Below are 17,131 nucleotides of genomic sequence, written 5' to 3' on the forward strand. Positions count from 1 at the left end.
TTCCAAGGTTAAATGTGCAGTATTATTTCCTCCTTTTTCCCCCTTAATTACTTTACACCAATAGACTAAATTGTTAAGTTTTTTGGCTGGGAAATAAGATGCAGAAACAAACTGCATTACAGTTTGTGTATTATATTAACTTCCTATCCAAAAAAAACAGAGTATAGCTGGGCATGATGGTGCATGCCTGTAGTCCAGTACTTGGGAAACTTAGGAAGATCACAGGTTTGAGGCCAGACTCTGGGACTTAGACCCTCAGAAACTTAGTGAGACCCTACTTCAAAATTTTTTAAAAAAATGAAATAGGGCAGGGGGTATATCTCAGAGGTATAACAGCCCCTGGGTTCAAGCTCCAGTAATCCCCCACAACCAAATAGATTATATATTGCACAATAGAAAGATATGACATTTTCCCATGTGTTTGGTGTTTAAATTTGAAAAATTAGAATCAGAATATAAAAGAGCAAATATAGATGTGTTAGACAGAGGTCACGCATTAAGATAGAGTGTGGACCATGTCTGGCCAATGCTCCCAGCCAGGAGGGTACAGGAGGGTCTGAGGTCCGAAGACCATGGAAAACCTCCTTGGCAGAAGAGGCTGATCAATCAGACCCTCTGAAATAGCCTTCTCTTGTCTCCCAGATAAAAAAAATTGCTAACTCAATGGAAATTCTGATGCTCCCCAGGACTTACAAACCAGGATGAGCATACTGGGCACCCTCCATTCCCCTCAGGGAAAATCCAATCTTTTGTAGAGATAAGACATTATCATCTCTAGCAGCTGCTTGATGCTCCACATAAAAACACTAGACTCGTTTAGGTCCCAAATTCTGGAATGATGAATATGGCAGAAGTCGGGGGGTCACATCCAGGGCCTCTGGGCCCTTGCGTCCTGCTCACAGGCAACTAATGCCAAAGCCCCACTCGTGCTTAGTTTTCTAAACATACCCTTGAAGAGAGGAGCCACCGCAGGTCACCTTCGCCGAGAGCCAGGCCCTTAAGAGCCCTCTCGGCGGCAGAGGTGAGTGTCACAAGACACACAGGGCCGGGAGACAGAGGTCCGCAGAGACCCACACAGCCCAGCTGAACAGGAGAACTGAGGAAGGACGACCTCGTGGCCTCAGAAATAAAGTCACCTGCTCTGTCCTAGACTGATACTGACCTGTGACGGAGCCCCGAGTGTCTCCAGGGCTTGCCCACCAAGCTCATGGTCTAAACACTGGACAAAACAGAAAGTGGCTAATCTAATGTTAAATCGAATGTCAAAAATCTAATGTTAAACTACACTCAGTAGTGTGCATGGCTTGAGGATGTACTGAAGGGTTTTTTTTTCCTTTTTTTAATTTTTCTTGGTGCACTATAGTCATACATCTTAGTGGGATAAAAGATGGTGGAGACATAGAGAAGGTTTTTAAATGTAAGCTCTTTAGACACCAGACTTATACCTCTGCCACTGGCTCTGCTGGTGAGGGAGCCTTTGATGGGAGAGACCAAAAGGATGAACAGAGACCCATGTGTATGAGCAGCCCCCAGGCTGGGAATAAACAGGAAAGATGCATACTGTAGGCTGAGAACTTCCCACAGCAAGCAAGCAATGTCCAGGACGCCCTTGCAAGTGTGCCCTCCCCGGCACATCCAGGCCCCTTCCTCCCTCCTTCAGCTCGTGTCCTTATCCAACAGCAAGATCAAAGACACGATAGCTGGCCAGCTGTCTTCAGGCCACAGACAATTCTGAGAAAAGTCACTTAAGGAAGTCAGGACTTAAATAGAGTTATTTTAAATATTAGCATCTACTTCCCATCCCCAAATAGGATGATTTTAGAGCTCACATATGGAGAATTCAATGGATTAGCAAATGAGAAAAGACAGGCAGTGGAAAAAAACTAACAGCCTTCCGGCCCTGGTGGCTTCCACTCCAGGTCCCATGAGTGTTCAGGACACAGAAAGAGGAGAGCCCCATGGCACCGGGGACCGAGAAGCTTTGGTTTTTAACTCGTATTGGTGCACTGCAGTTATACTGCATGGTGAGGTTCAAAGAGACACCAACACACAGTGCTCCCCTCATCCCCACCACACGGTCCCCTCCTACCCCGTATGCTTGCGAGGTTAGTGGTGATTAGTAGGGATACCTTTGTGTGTGCACATAGTATGATTTGAGCTGTTCCTTCCTCTATCACCCTCTACTGCCTTCCCGGCCCCTTCCACTCTTCAGCCTCTCAGTCATTTCTCTGAAGCTCCTTTTTTCCTAGTTTCTCTTCAGCTTCCACATACGAGAGAAAACACAGCCCTTGATTTCTGAGACGGGCTGACCCCTCTTGGCAGAGCAGCCCTGAAACTCACGGTAAAGAGCAAAAGGACCAAAGTAGCCAAGTGATTCTGAGCAGTAAGAACCACCTGCTTTAAATTATACGACAGAACTATAGTATCAAAAACAGCATGGCACTGGCACAAAAAGACACACACACCCGCGGAATAGAAGAAAAAGAAGCAAATCCTGTACTTATAGGCAGTTGATTTTTGACAAAACCAAAAACATACACTGGAGAAAAAATTGCCTTATCAACAAATATCCAGTTTCTCAGCCTCTTCAGCTGAGAAAACTATATATTTATATGTAGAAAAATGAAATTTGACCCCAATCTCTCGCCCTGCACAAGAGTCAAGTCAAGATGGACCAAAGACCTAGAAATTAAACCTGAAACTTTGCAATTACTAGAAGAAAACAGAACCAGCTCTCCATCATATAGGCACTAGTAGAGGTATCCACATAGTAACACCTCCCCAAAGCTCAGGAAATAAAACAAAAAAAATCAATAAATGTGAAGGCATTAAGTTAAAAAGCTTTTGTACTACAGAAAAAAGCATCGAGTCTGAAGAGAGGGCCTGTATAATGGGGAAAATTTTTTTCCAGCTATTCCTCTGATAGAGGACAGGACTAATGTCTAGCACATATAAAGAACTCAAAAAAACCTAACATTAAACATCTCAATCAACAAATGGGCTGAATAGACCGCTGAACTGAATAGACACTTCTCAAATAAAAAAATGTGAGTGGCCAAAAAATACATGAAGGAACTGCGTGTGCAACACCATCACCAGTCAGATGGTGCACACCAAAACTACGCCGAGATCCATCCAACTCCAGTGAGAAACTCTATATAGGGAGCCAAGCAGCCAGCTACTGACACTCATGACGGCTAATCCTGCAGCGTCACGGCGCCCGTTCCCAGAACATGTCATGGAGGAAGAATGTGACACAGAGGAAGTGGCTACTTGTAAAGTCATAAGCCATCACGGGCCTGACCTCCTTTTTCTGCAAATGAACGAGCGTTCAGACGCCCACTGCATACCACGGCTCCTTTTGGTGAAATCACGTTTTGATCTAAAAGGGCTGGCTCTGATCAAGGACTAAGGAACCGCTGGCATTTATCGGAAAGCTCCCAGAGCAGTGAACAGCAGACATTCCATTCTGGGAGGGACCGCAGAGAGCTGAGACCTTTCCCACTAGAGGCGTTCTACTGTGGGTCACAATGCCTGGACCTTGTTCTTATGGAGAAGTTCACATCCAATCACAAGGGCACTTACAGCTGCCACCATCCTGGTTAGAAGGCAGGCACATTTCCTCCTTCCCAATGGGAAGGGAGACGCTGCACTGGAGTCTCAGCTTCAACGTGGGAGTCCTAGCACCCACAATGAGAGCCTGAGGAGCGGGCCTGTGGAAGTGATCTGGGCAAGGCGTGAACGGTGCCCACAGGAAGGGGACCCTGGAGAGCCCCCGGCCCCTCAGGCCACAGTGAGAAGACCTATCTAGGAGGCAGTGGGTCCCACCAGGTGATGACCCCTTAGCCTTGAGCTTCCCAGTCTCCAGAACTAGAGGCAGTGACCTCTCACCTAGAGTAGCAAACTGACCCCAGGCCCTCGTGCGCTCCAGGGGCTCCGGCCTCCTGCCCCCACCCTGCCAACTTGGCCCTGGCGCTTCTCCTGCCCTGACCCACGTGTCCAGTCACCTGAGTCCCGAGAGGGGCAGCCCCAACACTGCACACAGGAGGAGGGACATGGCCTACTGGGGCAGGAGGACGGCCCCAAGGTGGGGCCAGGGTCTTGAGGACTGTGCTCACTGTGTGTGTGCAGTACCTCTGTGTATTTGTACATGTGGTATATATGCGTATGTGGTTATGTGTGTGCCTGAATGGACACATGTGTGTCTGTGAGTATATGTGATGTCTGTATGGTATGTGTGTAATGTTTGAGCATACATGCTATATATCTGTGTGTTTATGTGCTGTGTGTGAGTGTGTATGGCTGGTGTGTCTCTGAGTGTGTATTTGGTGTGTATGTATCAGTGTATGTGCTGTGTATGTGAATGTGTATGTGGTGCATGTGTATCTGTGTGTATGTGCTGTGTGTGAGTGTATGTGTGTGCCTGTGGGTGGTGTGTATGTGCTGTGTGTTCCTGAGTGTGTATCTGGTGTGTATGTATCAGGGTATATGTGCACTGTGTTTCTGTGTGTGTATATGGAGCGTGTTTCTGTGTGTATATCTGTGTGCATGTGCTGCATATCTGTATCTGTGTAAGTGATGGGTGTGTGTGTGTGTGTGTGTGTGTGTATGTGTAACTGCACATATGTGAGAGAGAGACAAGCAACAAGCACACAGGCAGGGAGTACGAGTCCCGGAAGGCCTCCTGAGTTATCGGGAGATAAAGCAGAGAAGACGGGCAGATTCGCAGCAGACAGTACAGGAGGGACACACGGAGCAGAATGTTTAAAAGATAAGACAGGGGAAGGCGAGTGGTCAACAAGTCCTCCGCTCTCTCGGGCCTCACAATGCCCTGCCCGTGGCCCAGGAGGAGTTCCTCGGCAGAGGTGGCAATCTAATGGCCCCAAGGAGGCACCTGGCCCTCGATACGCCTGGCCGCACCCTGGAGCATCCAGGCTGTGCTGGGGTCGCTCATGGCTGCCCTGGCAGGTAGAGGCTTGAACTAGAGCTTGCACCTCTGTCCCTGGAAGAACTGCGCTTACTGTTGGGCACGGGGAGGAAGGGCCAGACGGCCACAGCCCTCGCCAGCATGGTGTGTGGTCCCGGAAGGGAAGGGTGTGCGCCTCCCTGCCCAGCGCCTCTGGGACTGGACTCTGGCAAGACAGCAGGCCTCTGGAGGACCCAGGTCCTTATCAGGACAGGCAGACCCAGCACACCACCCACGCCAGGAGGTGACTCAGGAGGTGCTGTTTATAAGCGGCCACGAGCCAGCAGGAAGGGAGCCGTGTCAGACGGACTGGGAAGGACACATCCTCCAGGCCTCACTCAGGCCTGGCTGGACTGACCAGGATCCCCGCCTCTCACCTCGCCCTCCCCACGAGGTCATACCATGGCCAGCACACCTCTCCGACAAGTTCACAGTCACAAAACTGGACCCTTTGAGTTCCAGGTGTCCTGTGCAGCCGAGAGGTGGGGCATGCGGGCCCAGGGGTTCCCCTTAGTGTCAAAATCTCCACGCTAAACCCGGGCAAAGCTGATGGGAAGTGGGGAGGCTGCAGGTCATGGTGGTCTGGGGGGCGCTCACTCTGGGGTTCCCCAATGCCGTGCAGGTCAGTGCTTCCTACACCAGGAGGCTGTCAGGCAGGCGTCACTGCCTGTCGACCACTGCCAAGGACTCACAGCGCCCGGGGAAGTGACAGGGAGTGGGGGTGCGTGGGGCCCCGGGCGGCAGGTGGTCAGCCTGATCTACTGTGGATGCGTTCCGTTCCTTTGCCCATCTTCCAGGGAGACTCATTTCAAAACCAAGCGCAAAGCCAGACACCACAGACCTCAACTTTACAGCATGAACGAGCCGTGGACCTGTCTCCTAGAGCAGCACACGGACCCTGGACCTACTGCACTCTAAAGGGTGCTGGCAACGCCCTCGTGGTCCAATGAGAAGTGTGCAAGAAGTCCCGTCTAGCCTGGGTCTCCCAAAGCATCCTTGTTCTACCTGCAGGTGGGTCTGCCAGAGAGAAGGTGGACGGACCTGAGACCGAGAAGGGAGAGACCCAGGGAGGGACTTCTAACAGGAATGGTCCAGCCCAGTGTTTTAGAACACGCCAGCAACACCGCTGGCTTCTCTTGCTGGAATCTCATGTGGACAAATCTACAGTCGCTTGCATTGGGGTCCGGATTGGCGCCATACTTTTCTAAAACGATGCGGTTACCCAAGGAGACAGCTGCACTGTAGGTGGGTGGGGTCCGAGCGCACCTTTGACGACGTGATGGATTTGCCAGAGGGGCAAATATAACAAAGGTCCCGCTTCCCGGGGCCATCTGGCGTGCTCGTTACCTCTGACTAACTCTTCCTCTGTTTAACGGTGCGCTGTGCGCAGCCACTTCAAGGATGAGGGCTCTGTGAACTTCATTTGGGAGGGGGCAGTCTGCTCATCATCCAGCCCCGACGTGCTGCCCAGAATCAGGCCTGCATGCTCAGGCCCTCCCACCCACAAACCGGAGGAAAACCCCATCGCCTGGTTCTTGTGTGTCAGGGTTTGTTTTGTGTGGAGTCTTTGATCTTGAATTAAAACATGTTGTTCATTTAAAAAGAAAGCTATTTTCCTGCAGCCAATGTTCTGTCAGTATTGTGATTACAAAAAAAAAAAAAAAAAAAGCAACCTTCTTTTTCCATAAATAGTCAGGACAAGCAGTGCCCATGCTGGGCATCATGGTGACAGCTTGTCCTCGCAGACAGTGTCTGGTTTTAAAAAGTCACAGGACAGTTTGCCACTCAAGATACTTAATTCCCTAGTATGCCTTCCAGACACGGGGGCAAGATCCACTCCTTGGGCCTTCTGAGCTGGAGGCGGTAGGCCCCAAACAGCTGCTGGTTGAGAGATGTGGACCGCCACGGTGGTGCTTGACCCACGAGCCCAACAGGCCTAGACACAGGGCCCAAGGAGCTGCCCGTACCGATGGCAAGAAATGGGCGGATGAGCTGCAAACTGGGCAGCTCTCTGCCTCGCGGGGCCCGGAGAGCATCGTGGGAGGGGGCGGGACCGCAGCTCTGGCTGTGCACTGGGGTCCCCTTAATCCATGTTAGTGGCTCCCTACGGTGCAGTGCTGAGAGCTCGCCCCTGGATTCAGGCATGTTTTTTAAGTCTTAGTTTCCAAAGAACTATCAGAAAAAGAAAAGTAGGTGAATGTGGGAACCCACGCCGATTCCCACGATCGCTCTGCCAGAGTGACTCACACGCAGTGTGTGGAAATAGGAAATAGGGGACATCTGGAAAACATCTTGGCATGACAAGGCACTCCACAAACATGGAAGGGGAAAGAGAGTGTCCTGACCTACAGACACGGCCCACGGGAGGGGGGCCGCCAGCCCACGCGCCGGCTCGCCCAGCCCCAGAGTGCGCAGGCTCAGACGCTTGGTGCACCGGACCCGGCAGACCAGAAACTCTGTTAACGTTCCACAAGGGGTCCCCACCCTAATGCCTAGGCCAAGGAGATGGGCTGGGGAGGAGGGAGGGACGCGGCACCCCTACCAGTACATGCTGGTGGCGCGGTGGGTCCAGAACCTGAACAGGCTCCGGTGCTGAAGGCTTGGTCCTCCTGCAGCAGTGTCCAGAGGTGGGCTTTGGGGATGTGACTGGACCCTGAGGGCTCGGGCCGCATCAGTAGATGGACACGAAGGGCTCAGAATCTCAATGGACTCTTGGCAACAATAGGAGGCGGGACCTAGTCGAAGGGAGGGGTCCTTGCCTTGCTGGGTGCCCTTGGGGGCTCCACGCTGTCTCTGGCCCCTGCTCGTGCTTGCTCAAGCTCTCTCTCACGTGCTCCCCCCATCTCTCTCTCCCTCCCTCCCTCCCTCCTTTCCAACTCTCTCCTCTCTCCTCTCTCTCTCTCTCTCTCTCTCTCTCTCTCTCTCTCTCTCTCTCTCCTTCCTGACCACCATGAGTAGTGAGCAGCTTTCCTTGGCCACACCCTCCCAGCCCAATGTTCTGTCTTGGAGTCAGCCAACCCTGGACAGAAAACTGAAACCATGAACCCAAATAAAGCCTCTGTCCTTCAGGCCCTTGGTGCCTCGCCCTGGTGCCATGACAGTGACTGAGTCCAGCTGCACCAGGAAAGGCAGGTAGCGACAGGAACACGCACAGGTGTTTGAAAAAGTTAGGAAACTAAAACCGGGGAAAGCCAGGCATGGCGGCGCACACCTGTAATCTCAGCATTTGGGAAGTTGACACAGCAGGATCCCAGGTTCAAGAGCAGCCTCAGCAACATAGATTCAGCAACCTAGTGAGAACCTGTTTCAAAAAACATTTTTAAAGAAGGACTGGGAATGTAGCTCTGATGTAGAAGCCCCAGAGTTCAAACCCCAGTACCAAAAACAACAACAAAAAGCCCAGAGAGAGCAGATTTTCCTGTCTTAGGGGATGATGATTCTGAAGTGGGTGATAAGATCACTCTGTTGGCTACAATCAGGGTGATTCCAGACAGACCTCCCACGTGAGCCCTGCTCTACTTCCTCCACCAAAAACTACAAACAGCACCTACGGACGCTGCTGCGTTCCCAAGCCTCGTTCCGCCCTCAGTCTCGGTCAGGGGGCGAGTCTGCATCCTTGGCCTCCGTTCTCCCTCTGTGAGCCGGCAGCCTCCCCCAGAGGTCAGGCGAGGGTCTTGGCCTCAGGAGTGTCCGGCTGTCCAGGCAAGCAAGCTCTCTCCTCATGTCTATCATGACTCTAAAAACGTCCTGACCACTTCGATGCTGGTACGAGTGTGCACGTAGGACACATTAAATTTGCTGAGCATGTCCATGGAAAATGTCGTCCATCTGACCCATTGGCAGCGCTGGGAATGGGCAGTCAGAGTGGCTCGGTCAGTGATGGATGAACTTATGCCCAGGCCCGTGGGGGAGCAGCACAGAGACATGGAAGACCTGAGGTCTGCGCGGAGGCAGTGTACGTGATACACGGTCTCCCAGGAGGCTCAGGAGGTACAGGCGCTTAGAAGTTCTGAGATGCCCTGGAGCCACAGCCAAAGGGCCGCTCGGCCCCAGCTCACCCAACTGCTCTGTCCTGGGAACCTTCTTGGAATCACCATCCCAAGGGTCCACATCCTCAGACGTCTAAGCACTGCACGGGCCGAGCTGAGCTGGACACTACTGCTTCCTAAGATGCTCAGACCCCTTCCGGACACAAAGACATTCCACCAGCGGCAGAAATATTCAGAGTGATTTCAGACGTGCTTGATGCTCTAAATAAACAACTCGTGAATCTAGAGGCAGTCTACCTCTGAGCTACATCCCCAACACTTTTTATTTTTTACTTTGAACAGGGTCTCACCAGGGTTCTGAGGGTCTCAATACACTGCTGAGGCTGTCCTCAAATCTGCACTCCTCCTGTGAGTCTCCAGGCACTGGGATGCAGGCATGGCTCACCACGTCAGGCCTCTTACACTTATTAAGAAGGCCTCTTAACATTCTCTACTAGGTTGTTTGGAAGTGACGAGACGGAGTTTCTTTTTAAATATGCCATAGTTTTAAATGGCTAATTCTAGTTAGGAGCAAAGTTTCTCACATAGTAAGGGCTTAATAAATAAATTGATTTTGTTTTGAAACAGGGTCTCACTAAGTCGGTGAGGTTCTCACTACATAGTTGAGGCTGGCCTCAAACCGGTAATCCTCCTGCATCAGCCTCTCAAGTACTGAGATTACAGGCATGCGCCACTGCACTCATCCAGCACTAAAGTATTCTTATGTTTTCTATTTCATAGCGAAATCATGGATAAAATTATTCCTATTATCAACCATGTATAAATTAAAAGAAAGATCAATGGAATATATTTATAAATTGAAGATTGTTGAAGTCTCCAAAAACACCAAAAACATACAGTTCTTGTCTGAAATAAGAATTTCACTTAAGATTTAATGGCAACTAAAGAAATACCCTATGTTCACGATCTGATCTCTGGAAACAAGAAGACCTTTTGTTTTAAAAGTAGCATCAGAGTCTAAGGCACTTTTTGACCATAATTTCAATCTAGCACGAAAACAACCGACTATCACAGGCCACATAAGGAACAGGAGCCAGAGTTTTCCGCATTAAGGTGGGCAAGGGGCACGTCACTCCTGGCCGGGCACGCTGTGGGCAGGGCCTGGGGCCTGCACGGGCACACGGGTGATCAAGGGTGACGCGCTTCTTCCACACATCTTTGGTAAAGGTCTGGGGAACAGCAAGTTGAAAGTGTTCTACAAAGACACGAGAACTCACGCAGCTGTCCTTATTCATCAGAAAGGCTGCGGCTCTGCTTGGAGAAGACCTGGCTTGGGAACGTCCTTGCAAAAAGGTGACTTCCTTAGAAACCGCCAAACCTTTCCTGCGAAACTGTTCACCAACTGGCCCCAGGGCTCCTTCCCCTGGATAATGGCACTAAACTAACGTGTGTCTTTACACATAGGTGTGCCACAGGAACCCGTCTATATTCCTGCAGGTCTGTGACAGTGAGCACGGGCTGGCTGGCCCCGGCTCCTAAGAGAGCTGTCCCTTTATTTCATGGTCCCAGGCCAGAGGGATCACTCCCTTCTCAGTCAAATGGAGTATTTGTTTTCTCAACAGCTTCTCCTGGAATCTGATCACCCCCTCTCCTCTCAATACATAAGTCATTCCACCACTGTATGTCTTCCCTTCTTTTAAGTTCCTTTTTTGTTGACACTACAGGGTCATAGAAGAGAGTGGGTATTTTGTATAAACGTGGGCATCTTACTAAAATGATTTGAAAGACTTCTTGTACAAACTCTGCCCTAGTGAAATGTCAGTGGTTAACTCCTGGAAAGGGGGGTTGTTTTTCTGACCATCTTAAGTAGTTGAGAAAATCAGGTTCTCAGGCAAAATGAGAGCTCAGCTGGGCTCTGTGTGTCTAGGCGAGAACTGGAAGCCCTAATCAGTGTAAGTAGAGAGCATTCCCACACAGCCTTGGTCTCCAGGCCCGTCACGCCATTGTGTGCAAGGCTGCATTAATTACCTAAGAGAAAACATCTGAAGACAGGAGTGGCCTTCCAGGCAGGAGGGAAAGCAAACAATTTAGCATGATGCTGGAACCCAGTAAAAGCCTGATGAGTTTACCTGCTGAAGTGGATTGATTACTTGATAGCAAAGAGATGATACAGTCAGCAATAACCGGTTGCATTGAAATCTATTTATAACATCCGGAGAGCATGAGACACTTTGTCCATTCCACTCATCTCCACTGAGAGCAGGATGCAGCCAAAAGTGATGTGGCAACTTCCCCTGGAGGTACGCCCATTGCCATGGAGGGTCTGGGCAGGTTTTAAATAATATTGTCAAAATGTTCCTCAAAGGGATAAAGGAAAATAAGCCTCAGAATCCATGATTCCCACATTTCTCAGGCTGCGCCAATTAGGTAACCTTAACTCTCCCAGAGCTCTGTCTCCCTAGCCTATTTTTTAAAACAACAAATCAAAATGAATTTAATCTGAGGACTCCCGTGAGAACTGCGGACATTCATGCGCAGCTCAGAAGTGGACCTGCGAGATTCGGCACCAGGGTGGCATTCTGTCCTGAACCCTCATTCGATGTCCATGTGCACTTAACTACCATTCCCAGGCACCAGTGCCCAGAGGGTCGGTGGAAGGCGGTAGCAGCGGAGCAAGTGTCGCCCACGGGGTGCCAGGCTGGAGCAAATTCCTCTGTTAGCTGACTCTGGGGTGAGAGAACTGAACCCACCGGAAATGCACAGCGCTAGAGTGATTATTTTAACAGGCCTCTCAAGACAATAAGCAGAAGTTTGCAATTTCCTCCTACAGTGGGAAAGAAAGACCCTCTGCCCCTCTCAGAGCTGGTGAACCCTGAGACCTGAACTGTTTATGCTCCAGATGAGTTAAATGATATAACAAAAATCCTGGAATGACTGCATGGGGTTCCAAGAGGCCCTCTGGATCTACTCAATAATTATAGTTTTTTGAAGCACAAATTCAGAATGGCCAATTTATAGCTTGCCAGTGTTTTATTTTACATATTTTTAATGAAATAATAAAAAAATGCAAAGTGGGCAGCAGAGGAGACAGAGAGGGGAGAGTACAAAGGAGATCAGGCCAGGAGGCCCCGGGACGCTCCTTCGAGGTGCTGGCTCAGAGTATCCGGCCCTGGGTGGAAGCCTCCTGGGCTAAGTGGGGTCCTCCACCTCCCACCGCAGTCCCAGGGCAGCTCTCGGGGGTTCCAGGTTCGAGGCTCAAGCTGGCGTCAGTAGGAATTGTGATGCCTCATCACGAGAAGCTCAGACTCAGGACGCAGCTTCTACTAGGCAGATGCCCCGGCTCCCATGAGCCCACGGGGACAGAGCTTCTCCTTCATGGCGCGGGCACCATGCTGCCCTGGGGTCTGCTGCGCCCATGCCCTCGCCCATGACAGTGCTTGGTCTTGCTGACTCAGTCATCAGGCTTGGGAGAGGGCAGCCCAGCTGCCGGGAAAGCTGTACTCTGATAAGTCTAGCTCACTGTATTTTGATGGGCGGACTTTTGGGTAAAAGTTAAAATGAATTGGGCCAAGAAGCCAGGCGTGATGACGCACACTTGTAAGCTCAGTAACTGGGAGGCTGAGACAGGAGGATCGCACAGGTTTGAAACCAGCCTCAGCAGCTTAGTGAGGCTCTCAGCAACCTAGTGAGATCCTGTTTCCAAATAAAATATAAAATAGGTCTGGGGGTATAGCCCGGAGGTAGAAAGGCCCCTGAGTTCCACCCCCAGAACCATAAAAAGAATTCGGCTAAAAAACTATGGGATATGTACGCAATGGAATTTTACTCAGCCATAAAACGAACAAAATATGTCACTTACAGGAAAATGGATGGAACTGGAGAACATCATGCCAAGTGAGATGAGCCAGTCACCCCAAAAAATAAGAAATCGATGCTCTCCCTAATTCACAGAAGCTAGGGAGAAAGTGGGTCACAGGAGGAGCTCTAGAGGAAGAAGCAGATAGTGTAGATGAGCATTAAGGCGACCTGACTGAGGGGATGGGAGGAGAGGGGATCCCTAGAGTGCACATCAATCACTGAGCCGAACATGAAGAGGAGGGAGGGGGAATGGGGAGGGCTAATCGAGTGATGTGTGCATGTGTGCCTCCACCACCTTGTGCTCCATTAAGATGTATGACTACAATGCACCCATAAAAAAAATTTTTTTAAAGAAACATAAATAAGTTTATAGGTGTGAACATAGTAGGAAAATTTTAAGGACCCCCGACAGGCTGCCAGAAGGCAGGGGGAGACCAGGTGAGACCGTGGGGGTGAGCCCTCCTCTCTTGCAAAGTGAGACGTTAACTCTGAACCCTCTCTAGACCCCCTGCTCGAAGGGTGACATGGGAAACAGGTAGTACAGATACCGGCCTTGATTTCTATCTGTTGACACTGCAAATGCCATGTGTGTGTGTGTGTGTGTGTGTAAGGATTGCTAGCTCGATGTTCTCATGTGTATAATTCAAGGTACATTTCTGCCACAAGTCTTCTAGTTTGAGAAATACTTGTCTCTACTTTAACGCCTGAATGTGCCACTGCAAGTCTTCATAGAAAACCCCAGGTAGGAGCCGGGCGGAGCATGAAGATGAATTACAGTTGATGACAGCGACCAACTGGTATCATATACTTCCTTTACTCAGAACTACACAGCAACACTAGTGTCACCAAACAGCAGGCAGATTACAAAAAAAACCCACTAATGTTGGTGATAATTCAGCAAATAGTTAAAAAGAAATGCAACAATTTTCTGTAAAGTAGCACTGGCTGAATTTCAGGGGTGTGCACCTATGACTCCATCACACCTGTGGCCCGCCACGGTGGGACTGTTGACAGGCTGGCTGATAGACACCTGAAAACAGGAAGTGGTCCCAGAGAGCATGCTGCCCCCTGCAGGCCACAGGCTGCGGTGCATGGCCACAGGGGCGGTCTGCCCAGGTCCCTGCTGCCTGCTGGGTCGGCTTGTGGCTAGACACCATCAGGATGCTGCTCTGTCCCTTGTAAAAGCAAGGTAAAAACCAGGCAGGCACCTGCCTCCAGCCAATGAGATGCAAAGATGCAATCTGCCTTCCAGAGAAAATCACCTCTACCTGCATCCTTGTTTCTCAAATGATGGAAGGTTTTCTTAAACACAAGTACCATTTTCCATTGGAGAAACAATAAATATTCACATTTTTATAAATAAATGAAGTAGTATGGGATGAGCAAAAATTGGTTTTAAGATACTAATTTGAATAGGAAAGCCCTCAAGTCGAATGAAAACTACTTTCAGACAATTTTATTTAGTTCTTATTCATCAGGTCTAAAAAAGATGATTACATCAAGAATTTTTCTTTTTTTACCAGCATGCTTATTCATCTAGAATCAAGTAAAGGAAGTGGTCCAAATGCCTTTTTCTGCATACATTGCTTCTAATCATTGTCTTCTGGAGAACAGCTCTTAATGTAATGTTATTGTTCAGAATAATGTTAAGTCTGGTCTCCCTCTGAGGAAACTGTTGGGCCAGTAATCGGGCCTTACCATGAACCTCTGATTACTCGGTTAATTTTTAATGTATTAGTTTCTGGTGATTTCTGCGGTGAAGGTAATTCCCAAGGAACTTTACATTCAGAGCTCGGACACTTACCTTCTGTCCCTTCACGCCATGGCAGTCACACTTTCCACAGCCAGAGCCATCGCAGCCACCACCCTGAAAGCAAAGAGAGCAGGTGTGAATAGGAGAACACAATCAAATCCAGGTCAATATCAACTAACAGGACTTGAGCATCTTCCTCGCCAGGAGGCAGCCCTGCCTCATCAGCAGGACCTGAGAATGCCAGGTGCCCGCTGGGGTCCATCCGTGGACTGTCTCTCTCCCAGGGCTGGATCCCTCTTGCCAAACAGACAAGGCTGCAGTCCTCAAGTCCAGCACATCAACGCCTCGGTCCCAAAGTACACACGCTGCCTGTACTTACTTGCTGCCTCTGCCAATTCTGTTGGAAATGGGTTATTTCAACAGCATTTGAACACTACAGAAATGCCAGGCTTCTGGTTTAGCCTTAAGACCACCAGAGACCGAGGTCCCTAGAACGGACCCCATGCTTGGCCCTCATATTCCCAGGGCCTGTCAGGCATGCTGAAAAGTTGGTTAAGAAAAAGAAGAAATGAATGTATTGTTTTTTTGGCCCAAATCCTAAAGAATTGATTTGTGAATTCAATTAAAGTTTGAATATTCAAAGAATACAACAAATGTTCTTATAGTTCATTTCTAACATAAAAATTAATGTTAAAAATGAAAGAAAAGGCCAGGCGTGGTGGCGCACGCTTGTAATCCCTGTGCTTGGGAGGCGGAGACAGGAGGATGGCGTGGGTTTGAAGCCAGCCTTGCTGGCTTAAGAGACCCTGTTTCCACATAAAAATATTTTAAAAATAGGTGTCTGGGAGTGTAGCCCAGCCGTAGAAGGGTTTCCAGGAACCCCAGTACCACCAAAAAAAAATAAAAAAAAGAAGAAAGGAACAGAATGCAGTCAGGTTCTAAGAGTTGACAGGGTCCAAAGCCCGCCGGGTACCAGAGTTAGCCACCATCTTACTACATGAGCATAATGATCATTTCTGGAGAGGTCCTGCCATCCCCATTTTGCAGGCATCGAAACTGAATTAGCAGTCCTACTATAACCTTCTGGGGCAAGGCTGAAAGGAGACCACCACTCACTGCCCACTCAGTGGAGCTGCCAGAAATGGAGAGATTCGCTTTGTGAGGCACAGACACATGCCTGCACCTCCCTCGGAAGAACCCAAGCTTTAACCATCATGGACACAGGCATTGTGGAAAGAGCAAAGAGGAGCGATACCAACAACTTAGCTGACATTTTTATTCGAGGCTCTATTTTATGTCTGAAATGAAGTTTACGCCTATATTCTGCTCCAGGTGATAAAGTTTCCTGATAATACGGTGCTATTCATAGCATGGCGCTCATGTGAAGTCTGTATTTTTAACAACATGCTCAGGCCCTGGCTCCATTACCATGGAGATCTTCTGCAGGAAACAGTTACATCTGGAGATACTTATTTCACAAACTTAAATCTGAACAAGTGCCTCCAAGACAGTAAGCTGTTCTTAATTTATATTTTGGGAATGGGGACAATTGAGAACGGTCCAAAATCCAGAGCCCAGGGATCTGTTTCCTCCTCTGACTCAGATTCGAGGCAACCTTCGGCACACTCTCACAGCCTCCTGACATCTGAAACCACGCCATGTGCACAGCCTTGCTTCCTGGCTGGGTTTGGTGACCGTTTAGGGTCATCAGAGAAGAGGCCCCGATCTCTAGCCTGTGCTGCCCAAATCGAGGGACTTGGGTGGATGTTCCTGCCTCAGCTGTCCCCCTCGCCTGCCTGCTGGTCCCAGGTCAGGGCAGCCGTGGGATCTACTGCTGTGAGGCTCGCCACCACCTCTTGAGTTCTTCACTAAGTCCCTGCACAAGGCTGTATTTCACCTAAGATGACATGGATTGTAAAACCCACACGAAGAGAGCGGTACTCATTAAACAAGGGTGTGTCATCATGTGTGCATGTATGACTCTATCCTCTGTACTCCGTTAAGATGCATGATTATAATGCGCCAATTAAAAAAAAAACATTAGAGGGCCAGGCATGGTAGCGCACGCTTGTAATCCCAGCATTTGGGAGGCTGAGACTGGAGATCATCATTCGTGGACAGCCTCAGCTACTTAGTGAGGTCCTTTGCAATTCGGTGAGACCCTGTTTCAAAATAAAGAATAAAAAATAGGGGCCGGGCGTGGTGGCGCACGCTTGTAATCCCCGCGCTTGGGAGGCAGAGACAGGAGGATCGCGCAGGTTCGAAGCCAGCCGCGCGCGCTGGCTTAGGAGACCCTGTTTCTAAATAAAAATATAAAAAAAAATAGGTCTGGGAGTGTAGCCCTAAGGTAGAAGGGCTTCCAGGAACCCCAGTACCACCAAAAAAAAAAAAAAAAATAGGGCAGGAGGTGTAGCTCGGAGGTAGAATGCCCCTGGGTTCCACCCCAAGTACCACACACGCACACAAATTATTAGATCCATCCCAATGGGAGTATTGTTGGAAGGTGGATCTATGGGCATCTTAGAATCAATGGAATGGAGAAGCAGGTACCACACTCCTGGTGCT

At 49.5% G+C, this 17,131-nt stretch overlaps 1 protein-coding gene across 1 annotated transcript in view; it reads right to left on the minus strand.

Annotated features, from left to right (window-relative positions):
- The window catches only part of COL4A1 (collagen type IV alpha 1 chain), a gene marked incomplete at both ends in the record, with an annotated part of 140,888 nt that overhangs the window by 70,902 nt on the left and 52,855 nt on the right, over nucleotides 1-17,131 (minus strand). The window contains one exon of the mRNA XM_080688873.1: nucleotides 14,618-14,677. Within this exon, the coding sequence (XP_080544999.1) occupies nucleotides 14,618-14,677 (60 nt within the window). The remainder of the gene's footprint in view (nucleotides 1-14,617; nucleotides 14,678-17,131) is intronic.

Source organism: Muscardinus avellanarius (genome assembly GCF_963383645.1).
Source record: "Muscardinus avellanarius genome assembly, chromosome: 2".
Lineage (NCBI taxonomy): Eukaryota > Metazoa > Chordata > Mammalia > Rodentia > Gliridae > Muscardinus > Muscardinus avellanarius.